The sequence below is a fragment of the Mustela putorius genome, unplaced genomic scaffold, assembly GCF_011764305.1.
Source record: "Mustela putorius furo isolate JIRA1106 unplaced genomic scaffold, ASM1176430v1.1 tig00003962_pilon_pilon_pilon, whole genome shotgun sequence".
Taxonomy (NCBI): domain Eukaryota; kingdom Metazoa; phylum Chordata; class Mammalia; order Carnivora; family Mustelidae; genus Mustela; species Mustela putorius.
Window position 1 is genome coordinate 3,646,458 of NW_025422106.1, and position 20,335 is coordinate 3,666,792.

The following is a 20,335-nucleotide window of genomic DNA, read 5'->3' on the forward strand; positions in this document are numbered from 1 at the left end:
CGGCGCGTTAAAGCGGCCGCGGGGCGCTCGGGCGCGCATCTCCGCGCAAGTCCTCCTCCCTTCCCCTCCTCTGTCCTCCCCTCCCCTCCCCTCCTCTCCCCTCCCCGAAGCCACCCGGCGGGCGGGCGCGGTTCCGGGGGTGGGCGGGCTGGGCGGGGAGGAGGCGGGGCCGCCGCACTGGCTTCTCGCAGCCCCTCCCGCCCGCAGCCAGAGTGAGCGGAGCCTCAGCCAGCTCTGGGGGGCGGGCGCTGGAGCGCAGCGCAGCGCAGCCCTATCCGTCCGCGGACCGGACTCAACTGGAAGCCGAGCGCTGCCGCGGGAGGCGGGCGATGGGGGCAGGTGCCTCCGGCAGCGCCATGGACGGGCCGCGCCTGCTGCTGCTGCTGCTGCTGCTCCTGGGGGTGAGTGCTAGCTGGAGGGCAACCCGCGCCCTCTCCCAGGACTGGAACCCCAGTGGGTTCAGGTTTCCCTAGGGAAAACAGAAGGGAGCTTTGGGATCCCAGATGCTGGGGATGGAAGGCGGGAGAGCAGTCCGCAGCCAGGATCCACGGAGGAGCGTCTAGGGTTCTCAGAGCGCAGGGGCGACCCTGAGGCCAAGGGTGGAGATGCGGGAGAGAGGGGCGCACGGATGCGCGTCCTCAGGTACGGCGGAGGGTGCGTGTGGAGGAGCTGAGAGGGGTCTCTCAGATGTCTGGGTTCTGAAGAGGGCGTTTGGATGCTGAGACCTCGAGGCGACTTTCTTCCTGAGCATCTTGATCTCTGGAGGGTCGTGGGACGGAACCCAGGCTAAAGGAAGAGGAATGGGACCGGGATTAGAGATCTGAGGGGCGAGAGGAGCAGGGGCGGGGAACCAGAGACAAGGAGATAGAACAATGGGGGAGGTCGGAGGGCCTGGAGGCAGAGGGGACCGGGCATCGGACAATGAGGGCCAGCCAGACAATGGGGGGGGGTGTGGGAGGGTGAGCTTGGGGGGGCGGGGGTCGCCTGAAGAGAGAGAAATGGGTTAGGGAGAGGAGAAAAAGGACGACAGCGAGGGAGAGAGATGCCAGTAAAATGCAAGAGGGCAGAGAAGGGAGAGCGGACCCCAAAGTGGCCGGGGCCACGCCTGCCCGCCGAGGGACAGTGGGACGAGCAGGCAGAGCAGAGGGACGGACGTTTCCCGCGCCTGTCGCGCGCTCTTTCTTGCGGCCTCGCCCAGTCTGGGAACTGCGGCTGGGGATCCGAGGCTGGGAAGGGAGCGCCCACTTCGCCGGGACGAACCCTCTCCTTGCTTCTCCTGCGCCCGGCGGGGTCCGCCGACGCGCTCATTCTGGAGGTTTGAAGCCGCGCGGGGGACCGGAAGGGATGGAGCGGGCATTGTGCCACCGGGTCTGGCCGCAGCCAAGTCTCAGGGTGCAGAGCGCCGGGACTCGAGAGGCGGGGAAGGTCCCGGCGGCGCGCAGCCGGGGGTCGCGGCTGCCGAGGCGGCCCGCAGGGGGCGCTGAGAGGCGAGGGCTGTGCCATCTGCCGCTGCGGGCGAGCCTGGGGCTGCGCGCCGCGCCCCCACTCGGACCCTCCATTAAGTTAAGCCGCCCGAGCTCGGCGCCCGCAGTTCTCACGGGTCCAGCGCCCAGGCGGGTCGGGATTCCGCACGCGCCCCAACCCTCCCCTCCCCCAGCTTTTGGTGGAAGACGCTGGGCACGGAACCGAACGGAGGCGCTCAGACGCCGCGGATTCCGCCTCCGCAGGGGACTGCGGATCCTCTTAAGCATCTAAGTCCATCGCGTAGTCCCAAGATAGTCAGGAGGTGTGACCTGTGTGGGCCCAGGAACGGAGTGCCACGGAGTTTGGCAATAGGAGTCCTCACTCTCCCTGCTGTCTTCATTTTTTTCCTGAGCGTTGCACCCCTAACCCCCATTTTGCAGGGAGGAAGACTGAGGCTCTGAAAGTTTAAACGACTTGGCCAAGATCTCAAAGCAAGTTAAACCAGAGTGCTAGCCAGGCTGTGCCGTGCCTGTTCCCAGCGCGGCACTCCCCATACTCCCCCATGCAGCCCATTCCCCGTAGGGGGGCACCCGGCGCCTTTCACCCGGCCTCTCGGCTGGCGGTGGAACCGTGGGGGCTGGGGTGGGCAGAGACCCTCTCTGGACGCTGGCCCCATCCCCGAAGCTCAGCTCCCTGTAGCTGTCAGTACCTGTGGCTTCTCTGGAGATTTGGGAGGGACTGCGGGCCGGTTTGCTGACTAACGCAACGGGTTAGAGATGCTTCTTGACTGGGGAGGTGGGACTGGGGCGGCCAGCAGTGCGGCCCCCGGAGCGGCGAGGGCGTGGGCTGCGGCCGGCTGCCGGGAAGAGTGCCCCCACCAATAGAGAAGAGGCGAGGGAAGAGGGGAGCTGGGCGCGGAGGGCCTGGGGGCTCGGGAAGGTGGGCCCCACAGAGAGCGGGCTCCCCGCAGCCCCCGCGGCGCTTGCCTGCGCCTCGCCGGGCTGCTGTCTGCGGGCTGGCTGTGCGCACCGCGGCGGTCCGAGTTTCTTCCTGCGCCGCGGCGATGGAGTGCTGAAACCGGAGCGCGTCCCGGCGGCTCGGCTGGCGGGCCGCGCCGGTAATGGAGGCACTTTGTCATTCAGACGTCTGTAACCGGAGCCGCCCGGCTGGCTAATGCGCCTAATAGGGATGCAACGAGGGCAGCAAATGGGCGGACAGGAGGGGCCAGGCGCGGGGAGTGTGGGGGGGTGCGGTTCCGGGATGGAAATTGGGGTCTCCCCCCACCCCCCTGTACCAGCCCAGGCCCATTCACGCGCCTAGATTCTTCCCGGGGGGGGGGTGTGTGCGGGGCAGGGAGGTGGTAATACTAAAATTGGCTGAGCGCCTACTATGTGCCACGCACTGCCCTGGGTAATGTCTCTTGTCATTTAATCCGTGTAAGATCCCTGCAGAGTAAATCTAGTTATTCCTATTTTACAGTTGAGGGAGTTGAACCTCTCAGACTTCCGGGGCATGAAAGCAGGCTTCCCGCGTCCGTGCGTGGTGGCGCCCTTGTTGGAACCCAGAATGATCATCTTGGGGTTTATTCTGTCCTCCGTGGACAAGGTCTCCCTCCCACCCCCATCCCCCACCGCCCTCCCCGCCCCAGCCTTCTAGATCACGGGACAGGAGGACCTTAACCATCACTAGCCCTAAATATTAGATCTGTGTCTCATGTCCTTGGCGCCACTCATTTGGCGCCCCTTCCCCCCACCCATAGTCCCCAGGCCCCTCTCAGACTCTTCCGACAGCCTCATCCTCAGTTAATTAGCTTGTCTCTTACCCCAAATTCAACTGCTATCTAAGGGAATAAAGCGCATGTGCCAGCGCCTCCCCGCGTTTGCATTGACCTCAAAAGACCCTCCACCTATTTGAACACTCTCCTTCCCCATGGTGGTGGCTAATGGCTCCATTCACCTAAGGAACCCCTTTGCTGAAACTGTTGTGAATGGTTAGGGCTCGTCACACGGAAGCATTCATAGAGTTTCAAATTCTTTGAACCATTTTGGTGTGTTTTCTATTTTGTCCAATTTGAAAAAAAATTTAAGGTTTTTAAAAGTCAACAATTCTAAGGGTGATTCCACCTTCGTTTTTTGGAAGCCTTGAACTGGCAAGAGGATTGCAAATATTCTCAAAAATGGGATGAAATCATTCCATCAAATTGGAAATGAGTAAATGTAATAAATGTAGATTTCAGGCACAGGGGTCAGCTGATCGCTTTGGAGCAATAAGCCTAAATCCGCGTCATCCCTCCTTGCTTCCCAGCCAGGTAGAGGGCGTAGCATGAAGCCACTTAGCAGAATTGCCCCCGTGAGCCTCAGTTTCCCCAGCTGTCAGACAGGAGTTGAAGGCAGTCTCTCAAGTCCTTCTCCCTCAGCATCTTGGCTTCTGGAGTAGCTGTATGGAGTGATCTCTCCTCTCCCTCATGGGACTGTGATTTCCCTGGGCAGGGGTGGGGGAGGATAGGGTGGGGGTGGGGAGTCGGGGACCATGTCTCATTGGAAACACTTAGCTCAATGTTGAGCACATAGTTGTTAACTAATAAATGGTTATTAATCAATTAACTGAGGAGAGCAATTCCCATTCTCCTTTGGTCCCCCTGCCCTCTTCAGACTCTTCCTGGTGGGTCTTTCTTCATGTCTATCCTGCCCCTCCTCTTAGGCAGTTTCCTCTCTTTGGGCCTGACTACAGCTCCCCGCTTCCTCTGCCTCCCGGCCAGGCTCAGCAGCCCAGCCCACGACAAGACACTTACTTATCTGATAGCTAACATTTATGGAACTCCTCCTGTACACTGGACAGACTTGCATAAATTTTTTCATGTAAATTTCATGACAACCCTGAGCAGTAAATATTACCGATCCAACGTTTTGTATGGGAGAATACAGGCTTAGAGAGACTGGGAACTGCCCCAAAGTCACAGACCGTTAGGTAGCAGGTCTGGGGTGTTTTGAAATAGGACACATAGAACAAGCACAGGAAACACATGGTGACTAATTATGGGGCCTGGAGTCCAAATCGAGGACTTGGGAGAAGAGCGAGGATGGAGGGCTGTCGCCGGGAGAGCAGGCATCAAAGGAGAGGGGCAGGCAGAGGCCGCTGGAGTGCCACGGACAGACCCCCTCAGCTCTCCACTGCTCAGCTCTCTGCTGAGCTCAACCAACGGGAACCCAGCCAGCAGCCACAAACGAGGCAAGAAAGACCTTGGGAAAGAAAACAGAGGGCTCCTGAAGTGTGTGAACACCTTCATTTGGTGTCTACAGCATCTGAAGAGGCAGGTACTGTCACCATTATCTAAAGATAGAGAAACTGAGGCACAGAGAGATTTCAGCGTGTCCCAGGTCACCCAGCTCTGATCCATGAGTCAGAGCCACAGAGGGCCACCAAAGAGGAAGGCAGAACAGCTCACACCTTTTACTCCGAGAATACCCCCTTCCCCTCCCACCCTGTGCCGGCTCAGATCCCACCTACACTCCCGATGAACACCTTCCTGCCCAGGCTAGTTAACACGATTTCTACATCCAGTTTGACCTAATGAGTTAGAATGGTAGGGGAGGGGCTGCTCAGGTCACACTCTGGTGTCGGCAAAAACTGACAACTGATATCTTGACAGGAAGGAAGGAGAGAGAAACACTAAAAAAAAAGAAAAGAAAGAAAAAAAAAAGGCTGAGACAAAAGTGCGGTGGTGATTTGGGGTAAAGAACACGAGGCCTTCAGGGCACTATCGCCCAGAATCATCACTGAGTCCCCCCTGAGTCATGCGGAAACCGTGAACATATATTCCGGAATGAGAAGGGTGCAGCCATCGTGGATAACATGAAAAACATTAGGTGATCAGAGCAGCAAATCCTCAATTCTTGGGAAATTCAGCTATCCTGAAAGTCACGCCCATCCTACATTTCCCGGCCAGGAGTTCTAGGTAATTGAGGTCGTTATTGTATTTGCACATTCTGAAATCCCATAAATATTCAGGTTGGGTACCAGGTGCTGGGGCAACTGCGGTCCTGCCCCGCCCAGGGTCTGACCGTCCAGTGGGGGACATTGCAGCATGTGCCTCACAGTAAACTGGGAAAACATGTCACAGGGCTGCTCTGCCTCCTGTGGGAGGTGTGGAGCTACAAGATCACTTCCTTGAAGTGACATTTAAGCATGAGCCTTCAAGGATGAAAAGAAATCCAAGCAGACCCTTCCCGAGTCTCTCTGTCCCTCCTGGGGGAAAGCCTACATCTGGGACACCCTCCGCCCCCACCCCTCCTGGTTTCTGGTCTGCAGATGTTCCCAGACCCGTGTTCCTACCACCTGGGAGAAGACGGTGGCAAATACCCCAGGACCCCCATCCTGTGCTGCCCTCACCCTCCCTGCTGGTCTCCTGAGACCACCAGCTGCCTCCTACACAGATCCCACCTGTCCAGCCCCCTCCTTTTACTGAACCCTGGTTAGACCTCAGAATGTTTTAAAGGACTGGAGGGAAAAAGGAGTATTTTTGGCTATGAGCTTGCCAACATGGAAGCAAGGAATGTCCAAAAGGACCTTTAACACTCTGCTCTAGTCCCATGACCCCAGAGCCCATGCTTCCTCCTGGCACCAAATGGGAGCTGCATGGTCTGAGGCCAGGGAAACAGGCTTTGGAGTTTTATTAGACGTGAAGAATTTTTTTAAGGACTAGAAACATAAAGCAAGCGGCCAGCACTCTCCACCCCCTCCCCCCAAGGGAATCTGGCGCTAAATTGTTCCATCCATGAGCAAAGAGCAAAGATGCCTCGGTGGCAGGAATCTGACTCCCCTTTCCCAGCGCTGTTCCAGAGCTGTTCCCACCGGCTGCATGGGGGCAGGGAGAGGAGAGGGCTGGTGGCTGGAAATCAGACTCTGGTAGAACTGGGCTGCTGGGTGGTGAGAGAAGCCAGCAGGCGCCCCTTTTTCCTTGCTTGGTGCCAGACTCTGGCCAATTGGCCCCAAGTGGACTCTGTCTCTGTGGGTGAGAAGGGAAGACTCAGAAAGGGAAAGCAGAACAGGCCAGGACACCAGGGAAGCATCTGGATTCGAACCCATGACCCCCAGCCTTCTGTCTTCTGCTCTTGGGTACAGACACCACTCACTGACTAACATGTGAAACGGTAGAATTAAGGACGCAGAGGAGGGCCCTGCTAGCCTTTGCTAGAACAAGGCTTCCCTCTGCGTAGACAGAGCCCTGCAGCTGTCCCTCCAGGGAAGAGGCATTTTGGCCAGAGTTTAGCTGCCAGGGGCCCCCTTGGTGGGGAGCCCCATGCTGGCCAATGGCCCACTGCTGGGTCCCAGGCTGCCTTCCCCATGTGGTGTGTCCTCAGGATTCCAGAAGTTGCCATCACCCCAAGATGAACTCTGTAGAACGTGAGTGTCTGGGCTCTGACCTCACACCCCCGGCAGCCTGCAGGGGCACCCTGTCCCCGACTGCCTCTCTTCCCCCGGCCCCAGCTTTGATGTGCCTGATGCCTCCGTGGTGAGCTCATCCGGGCCCAGGTGGTTCCAATAGAAGACTTTAGGAGGGGGTGTTTAATCTCTGGGAAGACACCCCCTCTTGCTTCTCTCCCGGGTCTGACCTTCCCATCTATCCCCCCGCCCAGGTGTCCCTTGGAGGTGCCAAGGAGGCATGTCTCACCGGCCTGTACACCCACAGTGGGGAGTGCTGCAAAGCCTGCAACCTGGGTGAGGGGGTGGCCCAGCCTTGCGGAGCCAACCAGACTGTGTGTGAGCCCTGCCTGGATAGTGAGTACGGGGTCGGAACGGTGGGGGTGGGGTGGGGGGAGGGCCTGGCAGACACATGCCCACTAGAAGCCTGACAAGGGCTCTGCCTCCTGGCAGAGTCTCCTCCCCACCTCTGTGTGGGCACCAGAATGAGTCCGGCCCAGTATAGGAGGCAAGAAGGGAAACTGAGAATGGCTGAGGAAGTCTGTGGAGGGAGGAGGAGGACCTCACAAGGAGGGATCCCCAGGGGTGCCCCTTCCCAGCCCCCAGGTGGAGAGTCCTGGTAGGGGAATGCGGCCAGGTGGGAGGAGTAGCTGAGGCTGAGACCAGCTAAAAATACCATCTGCGCTGTAAAATCAATGGCTGCCACTTACCCTCAGTGTGTTTGGGGGGAGGGGAGGAGGATCAAGTCCTGGCTGCCCTGGAAACTGACCTTGGGGGATCCTGGGAGCATGTGGCTATCTGTCCCCCCAGCTCTGACCAAGGAAGCAGAGCTTTCTAGAGGTAGCGGGAGCAGGGACTGTCCTCACTGTGGGGTGGTGTTAGACGGGAGAGGGGAGAGGGCTGCTGTGGCCGTCCTACCTGGGATCTCCTCAGGAAGGGGAGAGAACCGCATTTTCTGGGGCTGCTGCTAAAGGATTCAGAAGGATGGCAGGTCTGGGGGCTGAATTCTGTGTGCTTTTGGTCCAGGCCTCTCTGTCCCTGCTGGATGCCCCCAGCCTCAGCTGCTGCCTTCAGGCCACCGGCTCAGTGCTCCTTTCCTGCCCAGAAACCTCCTCTCTCTGCCTAGTCACACCGTGCCTTCTAGGTGGCATGCATTGCACACCTGGGCCAGTGGGAACCATACCAGATTCTTCTTTAATCGTGATAGGAGCAAGGGTATAGGAACTGGGAACTCTTTTTTTATTTAAAAAATAGATTTATTTGTTTATTTGAAAGAGAGAGAGAGAGAACACGGCGGGGTGGGGAGGGGTAGAGGGAGAGAAAGAGAATCCTAAGCTGAGCGTGGAGCCCCATATGGGGCTCGATCCTACAACCCCAAGATCATGACCCCAGCCCACATCAAGAGTCAGACATTTAACCAACTGAGCCACCCAGGTGTGGACCTCCAGGTTCCACCCTAGGAACTAAGAATGCTAAACTCATCTGCCTAGTCTGACATCTGGATTCCTCTCTACCACACCCCGCAAACACACACAGCCTTGTCTATCTGGCAACCCTAACTCCTTGGTGTTCCCATTCTCTGTGCTTGTGGTGGGTCCTGTAAGTCCATCCCATGGCAGAGAAGGGCCTGGGCCTAGATGGAGAGACTAGACATTCTGTCGTGCCTTTGCCACCTTTCCACCTGTCCTGGCCTCCCAGAGTTTCCATCCCAGGACAGGGCTGGCCAACCGTAGGCTACACCAAAACCTCCTCTCTCGTTTCCTAGACTCCTGCCCAGGTCCTCTCTGCCCTGGACCCTAAGTCTCCCAGGATGGGAACCCACTCCCTTCTGTCAAAGCAAGAGGTGGGGTAGAGAAGCCCAAAAGAGGGAGGCTCGGGCATCTCCGGGGAACGAGGGACAGGAGCTGGAGACCAGCGAGGAGGTGGTGGCGGGAGTCCTCCCTCCCATTTGTTCCCCCTGTTCCCCTCCCCCCTCCAGCTGTGTTAACAGGCTGCCTTTATAAGTTCACTTTATGGCATTGGAGACCCCAGCGGACATTTCCCTCTATCCTCAAAACGTTTCCACAAGGAAACCCATTAAGCTCCTGCCTTCATTCTCTGCCAAAAAATACCACATTTCCCCCACCCCCCCCTAAAACTGTCTCCCAGGAGTTTCCTACTAATTTTCTGTGCTTTCCCATGGGCAGTCCCCCTCCCCAATTCTCTCCCCCTCCAGTGTGACTAAACCCACCCCCTGCCACATGTCAACCAGATAGAATCCTCCTGTTTGTATAAGCTGGACATCCTGCATTTGGAAGTCCTTTCTGCAGACCCTCTCCCTGGGACCCAAGTTCACTAGACTTGCCATTGTCCACTCCGGGGGGCCCAACCTTTGCAGGATCCCTGTGGTGTGTATAGTGCTTTATGGTAGAATTTCATTTATTCCCCACCCCAACCCTGTGAGTGGAGATACTACTCTCTGTTTTACAGAGAAAGAAAAAACTCAAAAGAGGTGAAGGAAAACACCCAGAGTCACAGCTAATAAGTGGCGGAAGCAGGTTTTAGGTCCAAGTGAGCTCCATCCCTGGGAAGAGAGACCCAGGGGTTCGGCCTCTGCCAAGACTGGCTTAAAACTGCTCTCCTTCCAGGCCTGTCCTTGTCTTGTCTTCTCTTCCCCCTCAGCGGCTTTCCTTTTCATTTCTCTCTGCTTTTCTTTTGCATCCGCTTCTCCACTCCTACCCTGAAGATAAGGGCTCCGTGCTCCTGGTGTCTCGGTTCCTTTAGAGAAGTCTGAGATCAGAACCCAGGGCAGGCTTTCATTTTCCTTTAGTGGGATCCTAGTCTTTACTTCTACTTCCACACGCTGAATACACCCTCCTTTCCTGGCTCCCGGTTCCTAAATCCTGCTCTTTCTGCCCCTGGAGCAAGGGTACATCCTTCTGCATTCCGACTGGCACAGAGTTCTGCACCTGGGCGGGTAGGGATTTGGCTCTTTGCCTTCCCCTTCCTTGCACTTGGAGGAGAGGACCCCTGGCGTTCCTCCCTTTGTTCTATCAGACATCATAGCCATTAAGAGAGCATGAGTCAAGGGTGAGCTTGGAAAGCTCCTCTTTGTGCCACTGGGAAGGGCAGACGACTATACAGGCAAGTCCTTCTTGCTTTCTCAGCTCCAATCCCTCCTGCTGATTCGTTGTCTGGAGCCAAGCCCTTAAGCAGCGTGGGGTAGCGCCATGGGTGGGAAATTCTGCGGTCTAACCCTGGTCGGGCCACACCTGAGCCCCCACCTGCGCAAAGAGGACTAGAAGGGCAGCGGAGGCGGGAGGCTCCCTCGTGAAGGCCCGCCTGTGCCTGGGTTGGGTTGACAGCCCAGTTCCGGCCCCCGGGGAGGGCTGGGTGGGAACCACGCTCAGATTATTCCTTAATCACGCTGGGAACAAGGGTCCAGGGCTGGGAACTCTCGAAGAGTATTTGCCAAGAAATGTACCGGGCTCCAGCTGGGTTACCCACGAAGCCTCACTCTCCAGGCCTCCCGCACCCAGGGCTCCTGCCCCCCCTCCCCGCCGCTCCTCCTTCCCCCTGGGCCGCCTTTAGATCTCACAGATGTGGGGAGGGGGGTGGGTCCCGAAGGTTCGGGGAGCGGCCCCTGCATCCCTGGTGCCCAGGCAGCGGGCGGCGACCTTCCGGGCCCCTGGCTGTCCCGCGCGTCCATCTGCCCACAGGCGTGACCTTCTCGGACGTGGTGAGCGCCACCGAGCCGTGCAAGCCGTGCACCGAGTGCGTGGGGCTGCAGAGCATGTCGGCGCCGTGCGTGGAGGCGGACGACGCCGTGTGTCGCTGTGCCTACGGCTACTACCAGGACGAGACTACCGGCCGCTGTGAGGCATGCCGCGTGTGCGAGGCGGGCTCGGGCCTCGTATTCTCGTGCCAGGACCGGCAGAACACCGTGTGCGAGGAGTGCCCTGACGGCACATATTCCGACGAGGCCAACCACGTGGACCCGTGCCTGCCCTGCACCGTGTGCGAGGACACCGAGCGCCAGCTGCGCGAGTGCACGCGCTGGGCGGACGCCGAGTGCGAGGGTGAGCGCGCCGGGCCGAGGGCGCCCCCTGGGGGTCGGGGAGGGCCAGGCCGGGGCGGGTGGGGGAGGCCGCCGCCCTCCTTGGAAGCCCAGGCCCAAGGGACCTCCTTTCACCGCGTCCTTCCGTGGGCTGCGTGTTGGGAATGCCTCCAGCCTCCTCCCAGGCCGCAGCTACTCCACTCCAACTCAGTTTCTAGGGCTTTCTTCGCCGGTGGCTGCCCTCCCGGGGTTGGATGAGCGGCAGATAAGCAACTTGGAGGTGGCCACTGTGGCCCAGCACAGTGCAGGACATGTCTGACCCTTGAGCAGGCTCTCTGGGCTGGGAAAAGGGCCTTGAGGAGTCTCAGGAGTTGGGACCCTTTGGCTGGGAGGCATGGTGTGGGTCCACAGTGGTTTATGGCTCTGGCACCTGGGATGGAATCTGCTCTGTCACTAGCTGAGTGATGGTGGGGAGGTCACTCTTGTCTCTGGACTTCAGTTTCCTCATTGGTCACCCAATTTTCAGCGGTGTCCTGGTCGTGGATTAGGGAAGGTGACTGGCCCACTTTAAGTGGTGTTGTCTGGGGGCGGGGTCTACAGTGGTTGTTACCTTTCAGCAGAGGATGGTGTTGGACTCAGGGAATGCTAAGGAGGTGGTGGGCGCAGAGGAAGAAGGGCAGCAGGAGACCCAGGGTTCAGGAGCTCAAGGAGGAGATGGGCACACATGGAGGGCTGTCAGCCCCAGGGTGGGGGGTAGGAACTGGTGTGCTCACCTTAGTCGGGCATCGGGTCCCAAGGAGTGCACCTAGTTCCTGGGACAATGCCTTTATTTTCTGTCCATCCCTCGTGCCTGGGCACCTCATTAGCTACTTCCCTTGGGGACCTCTCCCTCAGGGTGCCTTCACTCTAAGCAACCAGTACCTCCTTCAGGGAGCCCCAAGTTTGTGATGAGGTAGACATCCCAGCATTTAGGTCCCAGGAGGTCCCCCATTCTGGGGGAGGCAGCACAACCTCTGCCTTCAGTCCATCCCCAGTCAGATGGAGGAGACAGATTCCCTGCTGTGGGGAGTGTGGCTGCCTTCTGCATCCCGCTATCCCTGGTTCCGGGAGCTTAAGCTGGGGAGGGTGGTTAAACTGGGCTGAGGCCAGGTGTGTGTGTGTGTGTGTCTGTGTGAAGCTTCCTGCATGGGGGTTGGGAAGGGTCGGGGGAATGGGCCCCAGAATGGAGTGGTTCTGGTGGTGATTGCCCTCAGCCAGGAGAGAGGCAAGTGGCGTCAGGCACAGGGCAGAGCTGGGAGGGAGATCCAGCAGCTGGCGGGCGGGCAGCACTGTTCACGGGCAAGTCTAGACCAGCCAGCAGGGGGACTTAGTCAGGGGCGCGGTTAGAGCAAAGGTGGTGGGTTAGAGCAAAGAAAGGTGGTGGCTGGGGAGGGGAGGGTCCCGCCTTTGGACATGTTCACAGGTTCCTCTCAGGCACCACCCTAGTCCCCCAGCCATCCTGAAGGAAGAGGGTACCCCCGACGGCTGTGTTTATCCCTGCTCCTCTTCTGCTCTCTGCTCTAGCCTCTGAAGGGTTAAATGTCAGCTGGAGCGGAGGGAATCTTCAGGAAATGGAACTGGATGGTGGTTTGGTTGCCCCCCCCTTCCAGTACATTGTACTTTCTTGTGTATACATTTCAGGTGTCAACATGGTGACTCACTCAGCCTTGGGGTCTCTTCCTCCCCCTCTCACCCCAGTGAAATTTGGGTTTAGGAGTAACTGGTCCCTCTCTCCACCCCCAAGTCTGACAGCTCCCATTCCGGAAATGGCTGTCAGGACTCGCCAAGGGCTTAGGGGGTTGGAATGCTGGTGGACATGGCCCCATCTGGATCTCATCCTGCTGTCCCCACCCCCCGCTCAGCCCTGCCCCAAAGGGAACTGGAGGGATGAGGAGAAAGTGCCCTGCGCAGCCCTGTCTTAAGCCTGGTCTGTCCTTTAATGCCCACTGCCAGTCTTTCCCCTTTGAGATTTCTGGAACCTCTGTGATGGCCTGACTTACCAACACCCCCCAACATACCTTCAGCCGCTGGGGTGGAGGGGGGCCCTAGCCAGTTGTTTCTCAGCCTCAGGGCTCAGAAGTCCCCACCAGCTTGCCCAGTCCCCTAGCAGGGCAAGAAAAGACCCTCCCCAGTCCGACACCCTGTCTGGGCTGCCAAACAACAGGGCTGTGTCTCCACTTCCCGCCCTACCACTGCCCCCCAGGGCTGAGCTGGGGGAGGGGGAAGATGGGGCAGCAGGTGGCAGCCCCCTCCCTAGTGCCAGCCAGATGGATTCCAGATTCACCTCAGGGGGCCTTACCCCTCAGAAGGTGCTGAAAATGGGGGCCTTTCTTCGTCTTGAGCCGAGGAGGCCCGAGAAACCAGGGGCAGCTTCCACTCCGACTTTGGTGGGCAAACAGGGTGGAGCCAGGGAAGAAATGCCTCCCCTTCACCCCATTGGCATGTCCTGTCTGCTGCCTGTCCCTGCCCCAGGCGTGGGAAGTGAGAACGGATGGGGTAGGCAACTTTGCCCAGACGGGTACCCCCAGGCCGTCTGGAGCCACAGCCCCTGGGACAGCCCCTGGCTGGGTGGCACAGTGGAAAATCCCGCCCACTGGTGCCAGGAGGTGCCAGGCTCCCTGTCAGGGAGGCTGGCAGTGCCCACTGACATGAGAGGGCCAAGGTGGGTGGCAAGGCACAGTCCTCCCCGCCACCCCTTCGCCCAGGCAGTGGATAGTATCTTCTTTGGAGGCCTTTACCTCACCAACAGTCGGCTTCCGCCCAGGGAGGCTGGGGACTACCCAATGCTATCTTCTCTGGCTGGCAAGACCACATGGTTTGGTTTGAGGGCCACACAAGACCAGAAACTGGCTAGCCGCTAGCTAAGGGCCAGCTGGAGGGAAGCCAGGCAGCTGGTTACCCTCTACCCCGGCCAAGCCCAGAGTTAGGGCATCAGAGACCATAAGGGAGGCCGGGTGCCAGTTCTTGGGGAGTTGGTTTGCGGGAAGGTGTCTTTCTGTCCAGACCTGAGTACCCTCATCCTTCCTCAGGACCAGGATGACTGGGACTGTTGGGACAAACTGGGACAAGGCAGAGTATGACATTTTCCCAGAGCGATGCCAGCTAGAGGCCTCCTGGTACCCACTCTCTCTTCTGGATGTGTTTGCCTCCATGCCAGGCTTCTGGGTACCAGGGGAGGCAAAATAGAGTCCTAGGGTCCCAACTGTACCTCAGACGCAAGGGGGCTTAGAGACTGTCTCTCTTAGCATCCCCATGCTATAGATGGGGATTTGAGGTGTTGAGATTCGAAGGGTCTGGTCCAGGGTCACACAGTAAGTCAAGGACAGAGCTGAAGGGGACCCAGGCCCTTGCTCTTCTCTACCGTCATGACTCATAGTCACAATCCTGGCTCTGACCCTCCCTGTGTAACAGCCTGGCGCAAGGCAGGGCCTGGGGAAGAAGGGCTGGAGCCGGTCAGTAGGGCAGGGGAGGGGCCTGGGTGGGGAGCGGGCCCTCACTCCTGCAGCTCCTTCCCCCAGAGATCCCTGGCCGGTGGATTACCAGGTCCACGCCTTCGGAGGGTTCAGACAGCACCGCCCCCAGCACAGAGGAACCCGAGGGACCTCCAGAGCAAGACATCATAGCCAGCACAGTGACAGATGCGGTGACCACAGTGATGGGCAGCTCTCAGCCCGTAGTGACCCGAGGCACTGCCGACAACCTCATCCCTGTCTACTGCTCCATCCTGGCTGCTGTGGTTGTGGGCCTGGTGGCCTATATTGCCTTCAAGAGGTGAGGGGGGTGGGGGGGCAGGGGACAGACAACTGGGCCTCTGCTCTCAAGGAGGGCTTTACCATGATCTTGACCTGAAAATTCACACACTTTTTAGAGTCAACCCCAAACCATGCTCATCCTCACCACCTGCTGCCCCTCGCCGGGGGTGGAGGGGTGGGGGGGGGTGATTCCTGTCCTGTCTGGCACCAGCACCACCCCGCTCCCACACTGCTCCCCTCCCTGACTCCCCGCCCCCAACTGCACACCGAGCTTTCTTTACCAGCCACCTGTGCCATCATCCCTCAAACCTCATTGCCCGCCAATGACCTATGTCCTCATGGGTCTCTTCCGTCCCATGTCACATTGGGGATGTCATCAATCCATCAATCCATCCAGAAATTCAAGATGTGCAAGAACTTCTGGAAAGAGTTTTATTTATTTATTTATTTTTAAAGATTTTTTTATTTGTTTGAGAGAGAGAGAGGGAGAGAGCATGAGCTAGGGGAGGAGCAGAAGGGGAGGGAGAGGGAGAGAGAGAATCCCAAGCAGACTCCACACTGAGCGCAGAGCCTACGTGGGGCGCCATCTCACCACCCTGAGATCACGACCTGAGCCAAAATCAAGGGTCAGACACTCAATGGACTGAGCCATCCAGGCGCCCCTGGAAAGTGTTTTAAATGTTCCAGTGCATTTTCCATTCCTAAAAAGAAAATCTTCAAAGTAATCCATGCTTGTTTGGGTAAATGCAAACAAGACCAATGTCTTGTAAAGCAAAAAGTAAAAGACCTCTTTTATCTCTCCAAATCCTACCTCTCTCCTCATTGGAATCTGTTTGGAATGGATCCTTTCCAGCCATTTTCTGTGCCTTTATAAACACATGTACATAAAACTTTTTACAGTTAGACATAAACACAGAGAAGGGTGTTTTTTTTTTTTTTAAAGCATCAGTGGGCTCCCACTCTCCATATTCTACAACTTACCTTTCTACTTAATCTCCCTTGGGAGAGCTTTCCCCAGGACATTTGGACTATCTGATTGTTTGTAAGTGTTCACTCGGTGTATGGATGGATCCTAATTCATTTGAAGTCTTCTTTTGATGCACGTTTGACTTATTTTCAGCTTTTTCTTATTGCTAATAATAGCAGAGGAAATCCTGGTGCATATCCCCGCACACATGTGGGAGTAGTTTAGCAGGGTAGACTGGGAACAGTGGAATTCCGGAGAAATCACTGGGCGCACCATGCATTGTGCGAACATTCATGGAACCCTTGCGGTGTGCACCGAGCCCTGAGACCCGGTCTGCCCGCACAGTGCTTCTGGTACAGACCAGGGGCGGGCGGAGATGGAGAGGAAAAAGGACCTTAGGTGGTCTAGTGGCTCTGCTTGGGGGGGCCTGCTAGGGCCCCGGCCCCCACACATCAGAGCACAGATCCCTGAGGTCCCTGGCCTGTGCGGGCCCTCGCCCCCTGAGCCTGGGCCTGTCCTCTGGCTCCAGGTGGAACAGCTGCAAACAGAACAAGCAAGGAGCCAACAGCCGGCCCGCGAACCAGACACCCCCGCCGGAGGGAGAAAAGCTTCACAGTGACAGTGGCATCTCAGTGGACAGCCAGAGCCTGCATGACCAGCAGCCCCACACGCAGACTGCCGCAGGCCAGGGTGAGCAGTGAGGCTGCGGGGAGGGGGAAACTGAGGTAGGAAGGAAAGGAGTGAGTGAGGGTAGACTGTTGGAAGGACTGCTGGAGGGGCGGGCTCCCAGGGAACAGGGCCTCTGTGTGGGATGGGAGAAGCAGGCAAGTAAGCAATCGAGGAGGAGAGGTCTTTCCAGTGGAGAGATGTGGGAGGGGAGAGCTTTGGACAAACCGGTGCATCCAGACTCATCAAGCTAATTGTGCCCCCTAGGGCTAATTACTCCCCAAAGTGGCTGCGATTAGCCTCCTGCCCTAGACTTCTGGGGAACAAGTAGTTAATGATGGGCCCTAATTAGTGGCCCAGAGCCCAGCTCCAGGACACTTGCTGTGGTGGAGTCTGGGACTGAGTGTTGTCCCTCCTCTGCCCTGCCATCTCGCCCAGTTGCTGGGGGGGAGGGGGTGGGAGGGTGCCGGGTGAGATGGCAAGGGTAATGCTGACGCTATGGGCAAGAGAGGAGGCGAGTCAGCACCCCTAGACCCCTCTGCGGCCCTGTCCCCCATCCAAGACCTCTGCCTCCAGGCCCTGGGTAAGGCTTCCTCCTCCCTCCCCCCACCAGGGAGGAGAAATCCTCAGCCTTTCTTGGGTCTTAGCCCAGGGGCCCCCATGCCTGCTGTAGGGAGCAGGGGGTGTGTCAGGTTGCCTCTGACGCCCCCCTGGTTTTTGGCAGCCCTCAAGGGGGATGGAGGTCTCTACAGCAGTCTGCCACCAGCCAAGCGGGAGGAGGTGGAGAAGCTGCTCAACGGCTCTGCGGGGGACACCTGGCGACACCTGGCCGGTGAGCTGGGCTACCAGCCGGAGCACATAGACTCCTTCACCCAGGAGGCCTGCCCCGTCCGAGCCCTGCTTGCCAGCTGGGCCGCTCAGGACAGCGCGACGCTCGACGCCCTCCTGGCGGCCCTGCGCCGCATTCAGCGAGCCGACATTGTCGAGAGCCTGTGTAGCGAGTCCACGGCCACGTCCCCCGTGTGAGCCGCCCCCCAGAGCCCCTGCCCTGCCCCCACATTCCGACGACTGATGCTCCAGCCGCCCCCACAGGCCAGCGTCAGAGCTGAGCTCCTCTGGGCAGGGCCGTGGGGCCCAGGCCCCTCCACCACTGCCCTGTCCCAGCTCCTGTGTGGCCCCGTCGCTTCTGATCACTCTTTCCGGTGCCAGAAGGGCCCCTGCTGCCCCTCTCACCCCTGCCCCTAAGCATCCCATCTGCATCTTCTGCTCCCCTCTCCCCACATTTCGAGGTGGACCAGCCCTTCCCAACTCAGCAGGTGTCAGGCCTGGGGGGCTGACACCAAGGGCGGTCTTGGGGGTGATGACAAAGCCCCAGAGACTCAAAGGGAGAGACCGAGGAACCAGAGCCATGGGCTCTACACTGTGAACTGGGGGAATGAGGGACCATCACTGTGGCCTACGTCCTCCCTCAGCCCCCTCACCTTACTCTCTGGCCCAAGATGAAGACGACCAGAGGCTTGTCAGAGCTGCAAGGGGGTTTTCAAGTCTAGTCCTACCCCCTTGTTTCATGTCTAGGACAGACAGGCCCAGAGAGAGGGAGCGACTTGCCCAAAGCCACCCAGCAATGGGGAAGACAGACGTGGGCTGGCCCCCCGCTCTCTGAATTAAGGGGTGCAACCTTCAGGTTTTCTTGAGGTTAGAGAGCCGGCGGAGGGGTTGTGGGGGGCAGGGAACCCTCTGGGAAATGTCTCAAAGCCAAATCCAGTGTGCCCTCCACCACCTCCAGGCCTGTCCAACCCCTGTGGAGATGGGAAGCTTCGCCCAAGGCCTGGTGGACTGATCCATCATGGTCAGAGGTGGACTTGATGGAGCATGGTTTGAGGTTTGTGGAAAAGGATGCCGCTCCCCTTTGCCAGTCCCGCTCGGGCATGCCAATGTGGTGGTGTCCACGGTGTGGCCCAGTGTGCAGGTGGCTTCCATCCCAGCACAGACCCGGAGCCAACATAGGCAGTGTCTTCTCCTAAAGCCAGGCCTGGGGGTCAGGGACTAAGGACCCCCAACCTGGAACAAACACACACACACACACACAGCAATCCTGCTTTTCTCCCCAAGTTTTTTCTCTTGGGCTGGGACCGGATCCTGCCCAGGGCAGCTGCCAGAGAAGCACTGAAGGGATTTGAACTCGGCTTGCCCTCTTTCCTCGCCCCTGGTTTGGCGGGCCAAGGAAGGCTGAGGCTTGAACTGGCGTCTGGCTTCCGAGGGCCTGCACGTGGAGGAATGCTCCCCCCCATCCTTCCTTTTCCTGCGAGCCTGGGTTTGGCTGGGCTCCGACCGCTGCAGAGAAGAAAAGCGGACCAGTGTGGGAACGCAGCAAGAAGGAATGGAGGGAGACTGTGGCCCGCAGAGGGCCTCCCCACGTTGAGAAGACCCTGCGAAGGACTGTTTGTTCCCTAGCTTGGTGCCAGAAAGGGGCCGTGAGGTCTCACGAGGTCCCTCCTGGCCTGTTCTGTTTTGCTTGACGTTGGAATGAGTGTGGCGCCCCTCTATTTAGCATGACCGAGCCCCGAACCCCAAGCAGGGTGTGCGTGCTGACAGCTACCCTAGCCCCAGCCCAGGGTTTTCCCAGCTCCTTGTAAGGCAGTGGGAACATTGTAAGTAGATGGCATTTCTGTGACCTCAATCTGACGGGAGGGAGGAGGGAGCTCACCTGCTGGCCCCCACCTGCGCACCTGGAGAGCGGGACAGGATCTGAGTGTATTTATTTTCCTCCCCAGCAGCTGGGGAGGGGGTTGGGGTACCGCAAGTATGTTTTAGCATGTGTTTGGTTCTGGGGCCCCTTCCGCCTCCCTTTAGGCTGAGATGAAATCCTTTTCGCCACCTAGCTGGGGGCTGTGAGCCCCAGACTCCCTGTCACCTCCCCCTTGCATCCTGTGTAATCATTTCTTGGGTCTTCCTAAAACCTACACATAAAACATAAATGATGAACATTATAATAGCAAAGAAAGAAAGCCAGTGCAAAGAGATTTTCTGGAAATGCATGTGATTGGAGCCAAGTGGGGGTTGTGTGTGGCAGGAGGGACCCAGGTATACTTTCTGATTTGGTGAGTTCCTGTCCTATTGTTTCTCTCCTGCCCCCCACCCGCACAAAATGGGGAGTGTTCATAGAAATCGAGCAAATCCACATGTGTAGCCATGAAGTTAATTTAAGTGGGATAGGGAAGGCATGGGGGCCCTCTGCCCCCAGGTTTTGGCGAGAAAAGTGAAAATGACCACGCAGGAAGCCGGCCAGCTGTGAACTTGACCAGATGTCAGAAGTGAAACTGACCACAGGGGAGCCAGAGGCTGGGTAGGAGGGCCGGGTCACAACCCCACAGCTCCCAGCCACCCACATGGCCTGGGAGCCGCACACTCACACCCACACACAAGCACACACACAGGGTCTGGCTCCAGATGGCCTGGCAGGAGCCTGGCTGCTTGGCCTGCACGGAGGCAGGCCCCTCCCTTGCGGCTCTCGAGGGGGGCAGGTCCCAAACCCGGCTCCTGGCAGCCTGGCTTCCCAGCCCTGCCTGGCCCGGGAGTGGCAGGATTCCCGGCCCCAGGCCTATGCCCCTCTCTAAGGCTGGTCCGGCAGCTGGTCAGAGCAGCTCAGCCTCTGCTGGGCCCTTGGCCGGGTCTTCTGGTGGGGCTGGCTCATGGCTGCTGGGGAAGGCCACGGGAGGCTTGCTCTTCCCGGAAAGAACAGAAAACAAATCTTCGTGGTCTCAGGATCACGCAGGAGCCAGCCGGGCCCCATCCAAGCCCCAGCCAAGGATTAGATGAGGGCGGAGAGTGGGGCTACCTTCCATCTCCCACCACCACCCCCATGTCTGTGAGGGCTGTGAAGAGCGCCTGTGGAGGAGGGTGATTCGGAGTCGATGAGAGAGACGATCTGGTACTTGGATAATCCCCAGCACAATGGGGGAGACAGGCTGTGTCTTGAGGTAGCCTTCT

The 20,335-nt window shown here is 58.5% G+C and overlaps 1 protein-coding gene across 1 annotated transcript; it reads left to right on the top strand.

The window, feature by feature from the left end:
- The first annotated feature begins 208 nt into the window (after positions 1-208).
- On the top strand, positions 209-19,368 carry NGFR (nerve growth factor receptor). The gene is made up of 6 exons (XM_004764787.3): positions 209-401; positions 7,101-7,242; positions 10,584-10,943; positions 14,479-14,731; positions 16,209-16,369; positions 17,070-19,368. The coding sequence occupies exons 1-6, from the start codon at positions 330-332 to the stop codon at positions 17,369-17,371; spliced, it is 1,290 nt and encodes a 429-aa protein (XP_004764844.1). The 5' UTR covers positions 209-329; the 3' UTR covers positions 17,372-19,368.
- Positions 19,369-20,335: the final 967 nt, after the last annotated feature.

Coding starts and splice junctions, on each gene's coding strand:
- NGFR (XM_004764787.3), top strand. CDS start 330: ATGGGGGCAGGTGCCTCCGGCAGCGCCATGGACGGGCCGCGCCTGCTG. Junction 402..7,100: donor TGCTGCTGCTGCTCCTGGGG/GTGAGTGCTAGC, acceptor CCCCCCGCCCAG/GTGTCCCTTGGAGGTGCCAA. Junction 14,732..16,208: donor GCCTATATTGCCTTCAAGAG/GTGAGGGGGGTG, acceptor CTCTGGCTCCAG/GTGGAACAGCTGCAAACAGA.